This window comes from Panthera pardus, unplaced genomic scaffold (assembly GCF_024362965.1).
Source record: "Panthera pardus isolate Hobbes unplaced genomic scaffold, ASM2436296v1 HiC_scaffold_22, whole genome shotgun sequence".
NCBI lineage: Eukaryota > Metazoa > Chordata > Mammalia > Carnivora > Felidae > Panthera > Panthera pardus.
Genome location: NW_026526788.1, coordinates 16093538 through 16108073, shown reverse-complemented (window position 1 = coordinate 16108073; position 14536 = coordinate 16093538). Strand labels below are relative to the sequence as shown.

The 14536-nt window shown below is 38.3% G+C and overlaps 1 protein-coding gene across 17 annotated transcripts in view; it reads left to right on the top strand.

Moving 5' to 3' along the window:
• The window catches only part of PCDH15 (protocadherin related 15), a 1681879-nt gene that overhangs the window by 1213321 nt on the left and 454022 nt on the right, over positions 1–14536 (top strand). For all 17 annotated transcript variants that reach the window (XR_008425054.1, XR_008425055.1, XR_008425056.1 and 14 more), the window contains one exon: positions 10724–10894. Coding sequence is in view for 14 of the 17 variants with exons in the window: in XM_053910276.1 (XP_053766251.1) it covers positions 10724–10894 (171 nt within the window). In the remaining 3 variants the exon portion in view is untranslated. The remainder of the gene's footprint in view (positions 1–10723; positions 10895–14536) is intronic.

The following is a 14536-nucleotide window of genomic DNA, read 5'->3' as shown; positions in this document are numbered from 1 at the left end:
AAGAGGGAGGATTGGAACTGGAAATAAGTGAAAGAAAAGGTTAATTTATCTGTAACAGTTTTTATTATAAATTTAAATCCTACACTATAAAATGGGAATATTAAATATAGGAGATTATAAGCTTCTTGGTGTTTTTAAAAGCTGTCAGAGCTATATCCTTTTAATAGTTTTATTTATTTACTTATTTTTAAATGTTTATTTATTTTGAGAGAGCAAGTGGGAGAGGGGTAACGAGAGAGGGAGAGAGAATCTCAAGTGGTCTCTGCATTGTCAGCACAGAGCCGGACATGGGGCTCAACCTCAGGAACCATGAGATCGTAACCTGAGCTGAAGTCAAGAATCAGTTGCTTAACCGACTGAGCCACCCAGGCGCCCCCCCCCAAAAATAGATAATTTAAAAATGGAATCACTATGGGAAAATTATATATGCATATGTGTGTATAGGAATATACTTTTAATCTTGGTAAACACTGCCATATTGTTTTCCAAAATATTACAGCACATCACTTTCCTACAAGATAAAGAATGGCACATTGCCTCTGCTTTTTAGATAAAATAATTTACTAAAAAAAGTGTATTGTAGGAGCTGAAAAGCTGACTCCTACTTGCTTGAGGACCGATGGTGAGCTCCCTTCCCTACTCCGAGTTCAGTGACCTCACCTTTGTGGCCATGGTGGCCACTGTGAGTATGGACAGTGACCAGTGCTACGAATCAGGACTTCTCGTCCCAGAGAGATGGTTGTTCAATGTTTACTGCTTTGTGAATACCCACGTCTGTGTCAGGGAGCAAGAATCAAGGTCCTTCTGGCCAGACCAAGTATCAAATTGACATGAAACAGATTAACAGGAGGAAATCAACATTAATAGGCATATGTATGGGAATCCACATAGACATTCCAAACACAGGCACAATCAGAAATATATGTCCTTCTGAACTAAGGAGAAGGGGGCAGGGGTCTAGGATTTTACAAGAAAACAGTGCAGTTCATAGGGTGATAAGAAAAGCAGATGTTTGCTAATTGGCTGTTCTACATACAGAGGACTCACTCAGGTAAAATTTATCTCCAATAATTCATATTCTGTGAAATATCCCAAATGAGATTTTTCTGTGTGGCTAAGAGAGGGACAAAAGTATCTCCTGAGACACAGGGTCTCAGGGGCTTTGTGTTCACAATAACTCACATGTCAAAGTGGCACATTCTGGGAGGGGCCACTCTGGAACCCTTTCATCTATATAATTTACACTTTTATATTTATATAGGATCGTGGAGTCCACAGACTGTTACATGTTTCTAGTTACATTTTTATATCCTTTGGTGTTTTTTTATTATTTTGTCAATGCTACGTAAACTCTCGTACAATGTAGATCACGTACATTCAAAACCTACATTTTTCTCTTGGAGTCCTAAAGACAGTTGAAATATGAACAGTTTTGATTTTAAAGTAGGTGGTATGTAAGTGGATGGACGAGTGCTTTGACCTGGCTTTGCTTATGGTACAAAGATTTGATTGATGTACAAAGGAAACTATTCTAATTTCATGGAATTAGGAAGTTTCTTTTTATCCCTGTGGACATATTAGAATTCTTTTTTTTTAATTTTTTAAATTTATTTTTTAGAGAGAGAGACAGAGCGTGAGTGGCGTAGGGGCAGAGAGAGAGAGACACAGAATCTGAAACAGGCTCCAGGCTCTGAGCTGTCAGCACAGAGCCCAATGTGGGGCTCGAACCCACAAACTGCGAGATCATGACCTGAGCCGAAGTCAGATGCTCAACCGACTGAGCCACCCAAGTGCACCACATGTTGGGATTCTTAAATAAGCTGGAAGAGTTTTGGTTAACAAAATTAAGAAAACTTGCCACTTGTTTACTTGAGGAATATTTGCAACATTATTAATCATGGTTTAAGTATGAATGGGCAATGAGAGAATGATTAATTCTAGAAAACAGAAGGAAAAGAAATCTAGAAAAGAAAGTTCAGAGATTGTATAAAGATCCCTAGGTTTTCTTTCTGTCGAAGTTTCCAATATAGTCTGTACCACAAACTCCAATTTTGTTACGTTACCCTAAATCACAAACAAATCAAACTTATCTCCTTATACATGGATATTGTTCCAAAGCAAGCTCTCCTTTGTATTACTGTTATCCTGAAGGAAATACTGAGGACTCTTCCATACTCCGGAGCCCTTAATTAGTTGTCAGGAAAAAAAGTTTACATTTAATTTAGAATCATAGCCAGGGTAGGGATGCCAGGGTGGCTCAGTTGGTTAAGCATTTGACTCTGATTTTGGCTCAGGTCATGATCCCAGGGTTGTGCGATGGAGCCCCACATTGGGCTCTGTGCTGAATGTGGAGTCTGCTTGGGATTCTGTTTCTCTCCTTCTGCACTTCCCACTCTCTCTCTCTCTCTCTCTCTAAAATAAATAAAATTAAATAAAAATTAAAATAAAATAAAATCATAGAGTAATTCTAAATCATCTTACCAATAACAGGAAGAATTTCATATTTTCTGAAATATCAAAAATCTAGAGAAGGAATGCTTAGTTGTCTTTCATAACAAGATATTCTAATTCGTAAAAATGCCACTTCTTTCTTACTCTGTCTTTTCTCCCAATGTATGAGTATTCAGATCAGTGTGTAAGCATTGTAATTATATGGGCTTGTATGTAAAACAATCTCTTCATATACTTCTGGATGTCAATTTCTGTAAACAACTTTTCAGCAGTAGCTCCCACTCTGACCTTCCCTCACCTGTCCTTCCTACTGCTTGTGGAGTAAGTGCTGAATTTTACACCAGTTGTTCTGAGCTCCGCCCATTCTTGGGCGTACTCTGGGGAATAGGCGTGAAAGAGGGAGATGGTGATGGCACCTGATGGCTGACACAGATTTATACAGTGCCCAGTGGTCAGGGTGTGTAAGCATGTGGAGATGCAAAGTGTCATGCTATTCTGTCTACCAGCGTGCATAAAAATTAAGGAAAATCATTAAATGTCTCAGTCCAAAAAAAAAAAAAAAAAAAAAAAACCACACTTTCCAGGAAAAAAAAATCACTTCTAAAATGGTTTAGACCCACACAATCTTGTTGCTTCTTTATTTTTTTTTTCCATTTTGAATAAAACAATGTAATGGAATCAAGTTACTCTAGGATAAGTTTCGTGTTTCCAGTCAGGGATCATCCATCTGTCATTGGTGAGCAGAGCAGGGCAAACACCCCCATGGTCCTAGGTGAAGAGTCAGGGTCAGAAGATTCAGGGCAAACCTAATTATGTTGCATTTTTTTTCTTTCCCTACTGCAAATAGCTGATAAAGTAATGAAAGAGTCTATAATATATGTATCTATGAGTGAGTCTGGGAGGTGCTTGCTGCTAGCCAGTGTGTGTGTGTGTGTGTGTGTTTTAGCTACAAAGCACTTGAATACTGAGTATGTAAATGTTGGAAGTCTATGCCAAGTCTTCTATGGCAGCGGCTCAAAAACAAACCAAAACATCAGCATGTCTGTTCCATACTCATTTCTTTTTTTTAGTTTTTTGAAAAAAAAATAATGTTTATTTTTGAGAGAGAGAGAGAGAGAGAGAGCTCTCACACAAACAGGGGAGGGGCAGAGAGAGTGGGAGACACAGAATCTGGAGCAGGCTGCAGGCTCTGAGCTGTCAGCACAGAGCCCGACGCGGGGCTTGAACTCATGAGCTGTGAGATCATGTATGACCTAAGGCGCAGTCAGATGCTTAACAGACTGAGCCACCCAGGTGCCCCTAAAAGCTGTTTTTTTTTATGTTTATTTATTTTGAGAGAGAGAGAATGAATGAATGAATGAATGAACGAACATGAACAGGGGAGGGGCAGAGAGAGAAGAGAGAGGGAATCCCAAGTAGGCTCGGCTATCAGCACAGAACCCGATGCAGGGCTCTGTCTCATGAGTTGTGAGATCATGTATGACCTCAGGCGCAGTCAGATGCTTAACAGACTGAGCCACCCAGGTGCCCCTAAAAGCTGTTTTTTTTTTTTTATGTTTATTTATTTTGAGAGAGAGAGAATGAATGAATGAATGAATGAATGAACGAACATGAACAGGGGAGGGGCAGAGAGAGAAGAGAGAGGGAATCCCAAGTAGGCTCGGTGCTATCAGCACAGAACCCGATGCAAGGCTCTGTCTCATGAGCTGTGAGATCATGATGTGAGCCGAACTCACGAGTTGGACACTTGGCCAACTGAGCCCCCCAGGTGCCCCAGCGAAGGCTGTTTTTAATGAGGACTACCCCACTGGAGAAACCAACTGAGCCACCCAGGCGCCCCTGTTCCATCCTCATTTTAGAACTGAGATTCACAGAATTTCTTAGTATTTGCTGCAGTCCACATCATCCCTGGCTCCTCCCCGACAATATTTAACTGGATACACTTGTAAATAGAGAGCAGGTACTGAGTGAATCACAAATTAGCATTCATCTCCGCTGATCAGAGAACAGTGGACAATGAAACTATTTTCTAGAAAGAAAGCCTTTTGATTAGGATAAAGGGGTGGGGCCTTCTCATCAGACGCAGGTGTTTTATTTCCTTAACACCATCAGTTTAAATATTTGCAATTTTATAAAACTGTGCTTTGTAAAAAGTGCGGACTGTGATGATGAATCCATTATCTCTGAGCTATTTATAAAAGTCAGTATCTCTGAAGTTCTAAGCACATATCTCTTTTTTGAAGAAATAAATTAGTTCTTCCTAGCAATATGTTGATGAAAATTTCTACTTATTTAGTAAATACTTCATTCAAAGACAGTGGGTGTCTTGGCTACAGCAGCCATCGTGTTACAATGTGGTTCTCAAGGTTTGTAGCTTGTGTTGCCGTCATATGGGACCAGTGGATTGAGAATTTGAATGCACATGCTGAGGATTCAGGGACCAAGTCAGTGCTGCTTTCCTGTTCAGCCCAGACAGAATATTCCAGCTAGGTCAGATTCCACACACTGCTGAATATTCCTTATGACCTTCTCGATTCTGTGTTGAATATACATAGGCTTTTAAATTACTGGATTTTGGCTTTTACACTGGATTATTCTTCATATCACCTGCACTTCCTTGTAAGCTGAACTCACAGTTGTTAAGTAGTGACCTATTTGTATGGCAGCTAATTAAATGTTTCATGGACGTTAATGTTTAATGTTAGCAAGTGTGTAAGTGATATGTGAAATAATAATGCACATTGAGAAAATACAAATTAAACAGTCATACTTGAATAAATAAAATAGATATATTTTATTTATATATTATATATTATATATATTATATATATTATATATAATATATATTATGTATTATGTATTTATATATTATATATTATATAATATATATTTTATATTATATAATATATATTTTATATTATATAATATATATTTTATATATATATTATATAATATATATTATATTTTATATATATTATATATATTATATACGTATCTTATATATATCTTATATATATATCTTATATATATCTTATATATATATCATATATACCTTATATAGATCTATCTTATATATATCTTATATATATATTATATTTATATAAGATATATATATCTTATATCTTATATATATATATATATATATTATAGAATAATTAAAATAGATATATTCTTGGGATGCCTGGGTGGCCCCTTTGGTTGGGCGTCCGACTTCAGCTTCAGGTCATGATCTCACTGCTTGTGAGTTCAAGCCCCGCGTCGGGCTCTGTGCTGTCAGCACAGAGCCCGGAGCCTGCTTCCAGTTCTGTATGTCCCTCTCTCTCTCTCTTCCCTTCTCCCACTCATTGCTCTCTTTCTCTCAAAAACATAAGTAAACATTAAAAAAAAATTTTTAAAAAGATATATTCTTGCTTGACAGTTACAGTCATAGTTTTTAAGCTAATGAAGTATCTTTTTAAAAAATGTTTAAAAATGTAAAATACCTTACTTTTGTAAAGGAAATAAGAGAAATGAGGAATGAAAATGGGAGTAAAGAAGGAAGGAATTTGGCAGGGTGGGGAGGGGGGTGGTTAGTTTTTAATATGTTTTGGATTCTCACATAGGAATGAATGGAAATACAGACTTCAGAAAATCACATAAAATATTTATGCAAATAATTATGTTTTATTTATGCCACTCCCAATTTAGAATGTTATTTCTTTTATCTAGAATAATCTTCAGCAGTAGCATTTTACTAGAAAGAGCGAAAGTTTCTTTTCATTTTGGTTTTTATCTCAATTTCCAGGGGCTGTGTTTTAGATGAATTTTTAAGGTCAAATTTGGTTCTAAACTGGGAGAAGAACATCACAGATTAAAGCCTTCCATGGGCTCACAAGTGCACAGTGAGCTGGAGACCTACTTTCATATTCATACCCCTCATGTTATATAATATATATTAATGACAAATCCTGCAGAATATCCGCATGCGTAGAGGGACTGTGGGTATCTGTCAGTGCTACCTCTGTGTGTAGACATGGAGAGGAGCAGAATTTGTCACCACAGAATATGCCTCACTGGCATAAGGATTATGGTTTCAAAACAGCAGACAACAGGGAAGCTCTGAAAACTAAGTAGGCAGTTTATGCCTACACGGGACTCTCCACCTGCAAGGGTGTCCCTCCCCCTCCGGGAAGAGGAGAATGGCTAAATCCGGAGAAGCTTCTGTCAGAGGGAAAGCCTTGTTTTACTGTGCCTTGCCTGAAACCCAGTTCTCCCCACTCTCCATCCCCAACGTCTTCTTTTGTCCTTTGCTGAAGCCTGGGTTTAAGGTAACAGTTTGGGCCATTTTGGGGAGTTGCCCAGTTTTCCTGGATGTATGTGTGGGTACATATCATTAAAGCATTTTGTTTGTTTGTTTTCCTGCTAATCTGTTTTCTCTTGTGTGGGGTCTCAGCCAAGAAGCTACAAGGGTGGAGGGAATTTTTTTTTCTTCCCTGACAGTAGCTTCTTTACTATTTTTCCTCCCAGTAAAAAGTTCATATTTTATAAATCAACACTATGTAAACAGTATCTTTTCCCAATATTATAACCAAACCAACGTGAGCTGCTCCTTGGTGCATCAGAAACTGTACCTGATGAGTTGCCACACAAAGAAAACTTTATTTGCAGCAAACAAGGAGATCATGGGGAATGACTTCCAAAGCCCTGGCTCTCTGGGGAGGGAATGGGTTCCTTTGTTTGGGGTTAGGAGGGATATTTAGATAGGGGAGCCTCGTCATCATCTGTAGACGCAGACATAGGGTCGTGTGTATGTCCTAGGGAAACCTGCCTGCACACACGCTGTGTGTTATGTAATGAGACTTGTGCTCCTCCTTGGGCGGAGATTTTAGTATTGCAGTGAGTAGAGATAGTTGTCAGTCTTTCTAGAGGTCACACCGTGGATCATTGGCTCAGGTGTGAGTAAGGGGTTGAGCTCAAACTGGTCAACATGATCTGGGCTGGTTGGAGGTCTTGTCAGGACAGTCGCTCGCTTGCTCACTTGAGGGAAGGTTTTGCTTTCCATGCTTTCCATGCTGAGTTAAGAGATAAGCTGGAGAGAGGAGCTCAAGGGAAAATGTGAGATAAAGGTCAGTGAATGCAAGCAGATGGGCAGTCAAGGTCAGATCTTGGGGTCTAGCTGGTAAAATATGACATAAAAACCTAAATTATATATTTTGGTAATCATACATACACCCACTCTTATGCACTTGTACTCCATTTTAAGGAGTCTTAATGACCCAAAGAGGTAGAGAATAGTTAGATTTGTTGCTGACAGATTGAAAGAAAGAGTTTGATAAACACTCAACTGTATCTACCATTTACTTGGGGATGACATATAAGGGGTAAGGTTGTGTGGCATTTAAGTGCAGAAATAGTGCTTATGGGATATTCAGATATTTTTCCACATCCATATCACATGAAATGTTATCTAATATTTTTTTATCAGCTTTGATTGATTTGGCATTTTGAAAAACTTTATCCTAAGCAACCATAATTTTTAAAATGTCAGATTTGATGAGCCAGTTGTGTTTTTTAAAATTTGCAAGAAATATATGAATTTATGCCAAATTAATATTTTCAACAAAATAGTGATTGCCAGAGGGGAGATGGCTGTGGGAGGGCAAAACGGGTGAAGGGGAAAGGGAGATACAGGCTTCTAGGTATGGAATGAATAGTTCATGGGGATGAAAGGCACAGCACAGGGAATACAGTGATTCTGAAATAACGTTGTGTGCTGACCAATCATAGCTCCAGGTGTGGGGGGCATGGCATAAAATTGTACTTTGCATCACTATGTTGTACACCTGAAACTAATGTGACATTGTGTGGCAACTGTACTTTAATAATAATTTTTTCCGTATGTACTCAAAACTCATACATTTACAGTATAGTATTTAATTTTTTTTTTAATATTTATTTTTGAGAGAGACAGAAAAACAAAGAACGAGTGAGGGAGGGACAGAGAGAGAGGGAGACACAGAATCCGAAGCAAGCTCCAGATGCTGGGCTCAAACCCACGAACCATGAGATCATGACCTGAGCTGAAGTCAGAAGCTTAACTGACTGAGCCGCCCAGGTGCCCTAAAGTGTTAAGTTTTAAAGCTAATTTGTGGAGCACCAAAATTATCTCATATGCCATTTGCTGCTCCTACTGTACTTTCAACTATACTGAATATAATAAACAGACAAGGAAAATTTACAATTAAAGAAGGACTTCTTAAAAATCTCTATCCCCTATACATTCAACCAATCATAATTATTAGTATAACCTTGTAGTGATTAATCTTGATTGTATTCATCCCTTTTTTGAGAAGGAAAACCTGTCCTCTGCTTTCTTAGATTTACTAACTGGTGACTTGCAGATTACAGGTCCAGTGTCTTCCTTGTGTCCTCCTGATAAACACTCTTTAGATAAATATAATTAATATGAATTTCTAGTGAAATCACTTCCACTCCTTAACATGGGCTTCACATAGTGATTTCTTCCCAAAGAAATGAAAAAGGAAACAAGAAAGAATAACTTTACAATGGGGAACCATGATGAACAGAAGCTCAACCAGGTGATCAAGGTTAGCCTAAATCATGAGTCGTGTTAATAATAATATACTCTTGATATAATGTGATGAAATGATGCTGGACCTTTCTGGTCTTCCTCCCCAAAATGTACCACCCCAGCCTGATCTTGAAAAAAACATCAAGTCCCCATTGAGGAATATGCTCCAAAGTGCCTGACTCGTTCTCAACATTGTCAAGGAGATGAGAGACAAGGGAAATTGGAGAAATTTTCATAACCAAAAGGAGCCTGAGGGGACATGATGGCAAAATATAAGTGGAGTCCTGGATGGGATCCAGAAAACGGACATTAGATAGAAACTAGGGAGACCTCAGAAATATGGATTATAGCTAATAACAACGTATTGTCACAGCAAGAAAAGCAACAATGACAACAACACTGGGCCAGTTTAAGTGAGTAGACAAGATCTTAGTCAAGGCTGTTTCATAATGAAGAGACCAGAATGTGTTCTGAACTCAAGTCGGATGAAAGAAGGGATAGAGCATTGTTAAGATCTGAGATAGGAATTCTCTTCACAAGAATTTCTCTTTCTTTTTCTTTTTGTTTTCTGTACATGTAGGAGATGGTAGATGCTAACTAAACCTATTGTAAAACCATTTCACATATATGCAAGTCAAATGTTGTGCATCTTAAACTCATGCAGTGCTATATGTCAGTGGTGTCTTGGTAAAATAGGGGAAAACAAAACAAAACAAAACAAAAATCCCTGTTCTCATTGTTCCATAACATAGTGGAAAAAAGAGAACATTGAATAGATAGTTCCCATTATTGCTACAAGGGTACCCTTCGTAGAAGCTGTGGTTTTAGAATCCCAAAGAATAAAGAAACAAAATAAGACAGTTATAACCTGGAAGCTTGGAAAACTAGGTTATTTCAATGACAACATCATCCTACCAGAAGACAAGCAATGCTGGTCTCAAAATAATTTATAATAGAAAAGCTTATGTGAATCATTAAACAGCATTTCTCCATTAAGAGTATAGCACATCTGGTGGGGTTTTTTCTCTTTTTTCTCCCTTCATTTTACTCTTTCTTTGTTTCTTTCTTTTTTTCTTTCCTTCCTTCTTTCTTTCTTTTTTTTTTTTGTTCAGGATGTGGGTTTTTTGTTTTCATTTTTGTTGTTGTTTGTTTTTGGAAGTAACCAAAATTCATCTAAAATGTATCTAGATTGCTTGAAATATCATCAAAAGAGAGAGAGAGTGAGTGAGTGGGTGCATGTGCGTGCACCAGGCTGGGCTTGTGGTGGAGGAATCAATAGCCAAGGGTTTTTGCTAATTGGTCTTCCCAAAGGAGAAGTGAAATGGCTTAATTTCTTAAGGATGGGAGATATTTTCACAATGTGGCGCAAGCCTCGTGTGGAGGGTAGGCTCCTATCCTCCCACGGAGACAGGGATATGGGGGCTCTGTCTTCTTCAGTGATTACTTTCCAAAGGGACAGCTCCCAGGTCCTTGAATAAGGGTGCTGGATTGTAAAACTGGAAGAGGTTTGAGCTGGGAGAAGATTGCCCTCTCAAAGGGCTAAGAAAGTATTGCAGTTGCAAGTTTTCTAAAGTAAATGCTCTAAGAGAGGCCAGGTGCCTATGATCAGGAAGAATTCTGTGTCCAGTCTAGTCAAGCTGATGGGAACATGAAGTCCATCTTGTTTTTTTTGTTTTTCTTCTCTGTTATCCTCTCTCCCAGGACCGGGCACAAAATCTGAATGAGCGGCGAACCACCACCACCACCCTCACGGTGGATATTCTGGACGGAGATGACTTGGGTCCGATGTTTCTTCCTTGTGTCCTTGTGCCGAACACTCGTGACTGTCGCCCGCTCACCTACCAAGCTGCCATACCTGAGCTCAGAACTCCGGTAAATATACTCCCATTCTTTCCCCTTTACTTGCACCTCTTTGACCTCAATGAGACCCCATTCAAATATTTTGCAAACATGTCAGTGGAGAATAGCAAACTGCACGGTGTGGGTGTTGAAAGTATTTATGTCTAAAACCATTTTCAGAGAGTATGGCAGAGTTTGGTCACCACACATTATGGCATCATTTACAAAGTCAAAAGTGTGTCGCAAAGCAACCACCCATTTGACACTGATTGTTTTATTTTATTCTTTCCACCTATAGATCATAATAGAGTTCAGTTGCCAACATGTTCTAGGAAACTCTAAGAAATAATTTCAGTATTTCCTTAAATTTATAACTCCTAAGTCAGAAGACATACAGGTCAATAGAGTACTTTTCAGCCTCTTAAGAGTTGTAAAATCTTATTGGAGATTGTGCTTGGCTCTTTGGAGGTGGAAGCTAATGAATTCTGAATTCACATTTCTATTCTTAAAGATGTGTTTTAAAGAAGCAGAAAGGTAAGGCATGAATACTTATCTTCTACACTTGATTCTACATCTATTTTTTTAATATTCTAATAGAGCTGTAAGTTGCTGTCAGCTTGGTATTCACACCTTGGGCCTGGGTAATAAATATTTATACCTAAGAATAAAAGTTATAAGGCAAATATATATCCTACTTACACTAAAATATCAATTTCTCCCTTAAAAATAAAAAAATAATAATAATAATTCTCCTTAAAAGGAGCCAAATTCCTAGGAGATTAGTATCTTTTCTTGACTAATGTCTTTGCTGTTCTTCTGTTAAACATTCAGCTTTTTCTGTGTTGGAATGTGTCTCAGGATGTCAGACTTTGTTGGGAGGTATTTGAGGTGTTGTTTTTTTTTTCCTCTCAAACACATAAGAACTGTGGTTTGGGGAATCCTCTCTGTTTTTGAGATTTTGAAAGAATAAAAAGAAATTCCTTCTCCTGAGTGTAAATCATGTTGCATTCTGTGCGCTTCTAAGGATCATTATCCAATGTTGCATCTCTGAGCCTTACTTTGAGATCTAGAAGATCTAAAATGGTTGAGATTTACTCCTGTGTCTTCCAGCATAAGTAACTAGTGGTCCAGTTGGCTTGTGTGAAGCAAAGAAGCTGGGGGGGGGGGGGAGAAATGTTGTGATGTGCATTTCATGAAGAAAATAATGTAAATTTTCAGCTAAATGGAGTAATTTCAAAGACAAAAAGGCTAATGTAGAACTTGTCGGGACAAATAGTTGTAGATGACCTAAGGTTATATGTCATGGTGTGATTTTGTTGACTATACCAGCAAGAAGGCTATTAATGAGAGTGAACATTATTTTTTGAAAGCTTAATTGAAATTATGAGGAAAATATTTTCAGTATTAATTTATCTTTGAGTTGATTTATGTAGCTATCATACCAATGAGGTCACAAGAGAAGGGGCATAGAGACACAGTGACTAAAATTGGTGGCTCAGCATGATGACTGTTTAACAGTATTTGATGTATTGTTGGTGTTTGGGAAGCAGAGGGCATTGGTTTTATAAAGCACCTCTGAGCACCCTTCCTGTCTCTTCCAGATAGCAGACTAAGCATCTCTGTCATTCCTATGCAGTTTCACGGTAGGGACAAGGCCATGCTCTAGATTTGGGGGAATAAAAATAAATTATAATAGTGACTAGCGGTTATAGAGATTGTTCAGATTGTCGTGAACTGTGCTAAACTCTACGGGAATATTAACTGAAATCCTGGTGGGTAGCTACCACTATTATGGTCACTTGGTACATGAGATGTCTGAGATAAAGGGTTTACATAACTTTCATGGTCTTACAACTAATAAGTAAAAACTGTCTTCTTGTTTTTTTTTTCAAAAAAATTTAATGTTTTCTTTTTGAGAGCCTGGTAGGGGCAGAGAGAGAGGAAGACACAGAATCTGAAGCAGGTTCCAGGCTCTGAGCTGTCAGCACAGAGCCTGATGCAGGGCTCGAAATCACGGACTGCGAGATCATGACTTGAGCTGAAGTGGGACGCTTAACCGTCTGAGCCACCCAGGCACCCGAAAAGCTGTTTTCTTTTAAAGTCATGTATCTTGAATTAAATACTATGCTATAAAATCCAGAATGATCAAGCTTTATGCTTCATCATCCTTTTTAACAGATTGACCCATTGTTTAACATTCTGTGAAATGGAGAATTTTAATTTTACAAATTTCAGTAGTTAGGGCAAATATTTGTTTAATGAGGGGCATATTTTTATTGCCACATAGGAAAATTAAACATATTTACTTGCAAAATTAGGCGCTTGATCTGATTATCAATCACTGCATGAAACTACCACCAAAATTCGCATGTCTTCACATTACAATTTTTAAATTTGCTCATGAAAGCTGCAGTTTTGCCAGACTTGAGGGACCATCCCATCTGTGCTCCATCAACTGGGACACCTTGCCTGAGGCCTGGGTACCACTTTCAGAATGCTTAACTTAGCAAGTCGACTCTGACTGTTGGCCGGAGCTCAGCTGGGGCTGTGAGCTGGAGGCTTCATTCCGCCTCCACACGGGGCCCTCGTGGGCTGTTTGGGCTCCCTCACAGCAAGGCACTGGGTTCTAAGAAGGGGCTTCCCAGGGGAATTGGGCAGAACTTTCATGAACTGGACTCCTAATTTGCACTGACCCCTCTGTGTCATTAAACCTGTGCCACTTTCAGGGACTAACAGTATGTACCAGCTCCCGAAGGGAGGAGGGCGGAAGAAACATTGTAAGAACATCTGGGGAAGGAAATCTTGTCGTGATGACGGCTGGAAAGTAAGATCTGCCATGGAGCCACCATCCGGGTTTCTTGTGCTGTTCCACCTGCCGCTTGGGGTCCCCTCTGCTTCACTAGGGTTAAGAGCTGAAGCTAGGTTTTGAGTTGCACATTCACATTGCTGTCTTTATGTCTGTCTTTTTATTTTTTTACTCCTTTTTAAAAACTTCCCTTTACATATTTGGCTAAATTTTCTGGCAATTTCAATAAATAAAATCTTGCTATTTAGAGCAAGAGAACTAACCATTTATATCAACTAAACAAGACATGATGACTGTAATTATATACTTGCTGATCCTTTTCTCAACAAATTCTTCAAATTTTGAAAGCTTTGACACCTGTTCACCTTCTGCGTTGATGTGAAATTTTCCACCAATTACCTCACTGGTATTCTTGACTTGAAAAGCCATTCTTAGCTCTGCCACAGTGCATGCAGAATTTATCAGCTCAGAAAAACTTTACAACATGGTCTGGCACAGTGTTTAACTCATGAACCAGGATATAATAAAAGTCTACTGTTCAGTGAAATGCAAATAATCATGTTTAAATATAAACTTATTTAATAAATATTTCATATGTTTTTCTTTAACAGAAAACTGTCTTCAGTAAAAGTTAGTGTCTTCACTAACATCAAACTTAATATTATATTGAATATGTAAATATATATACCTGATGTCTCTGGGCACTAATGCAATTTGCAGCCCTGTGCTAATAGTCATTCATTTATTAATTTGATGAATATCTAGTGGTCCCTAATATATACTCAACTCTGTGCTAATTGAGGAGATGACAACAGGGAGGAGATGAAAACTTTCCAGTATTGTGTAAATTTGTTCTCACTTTTTTTTAA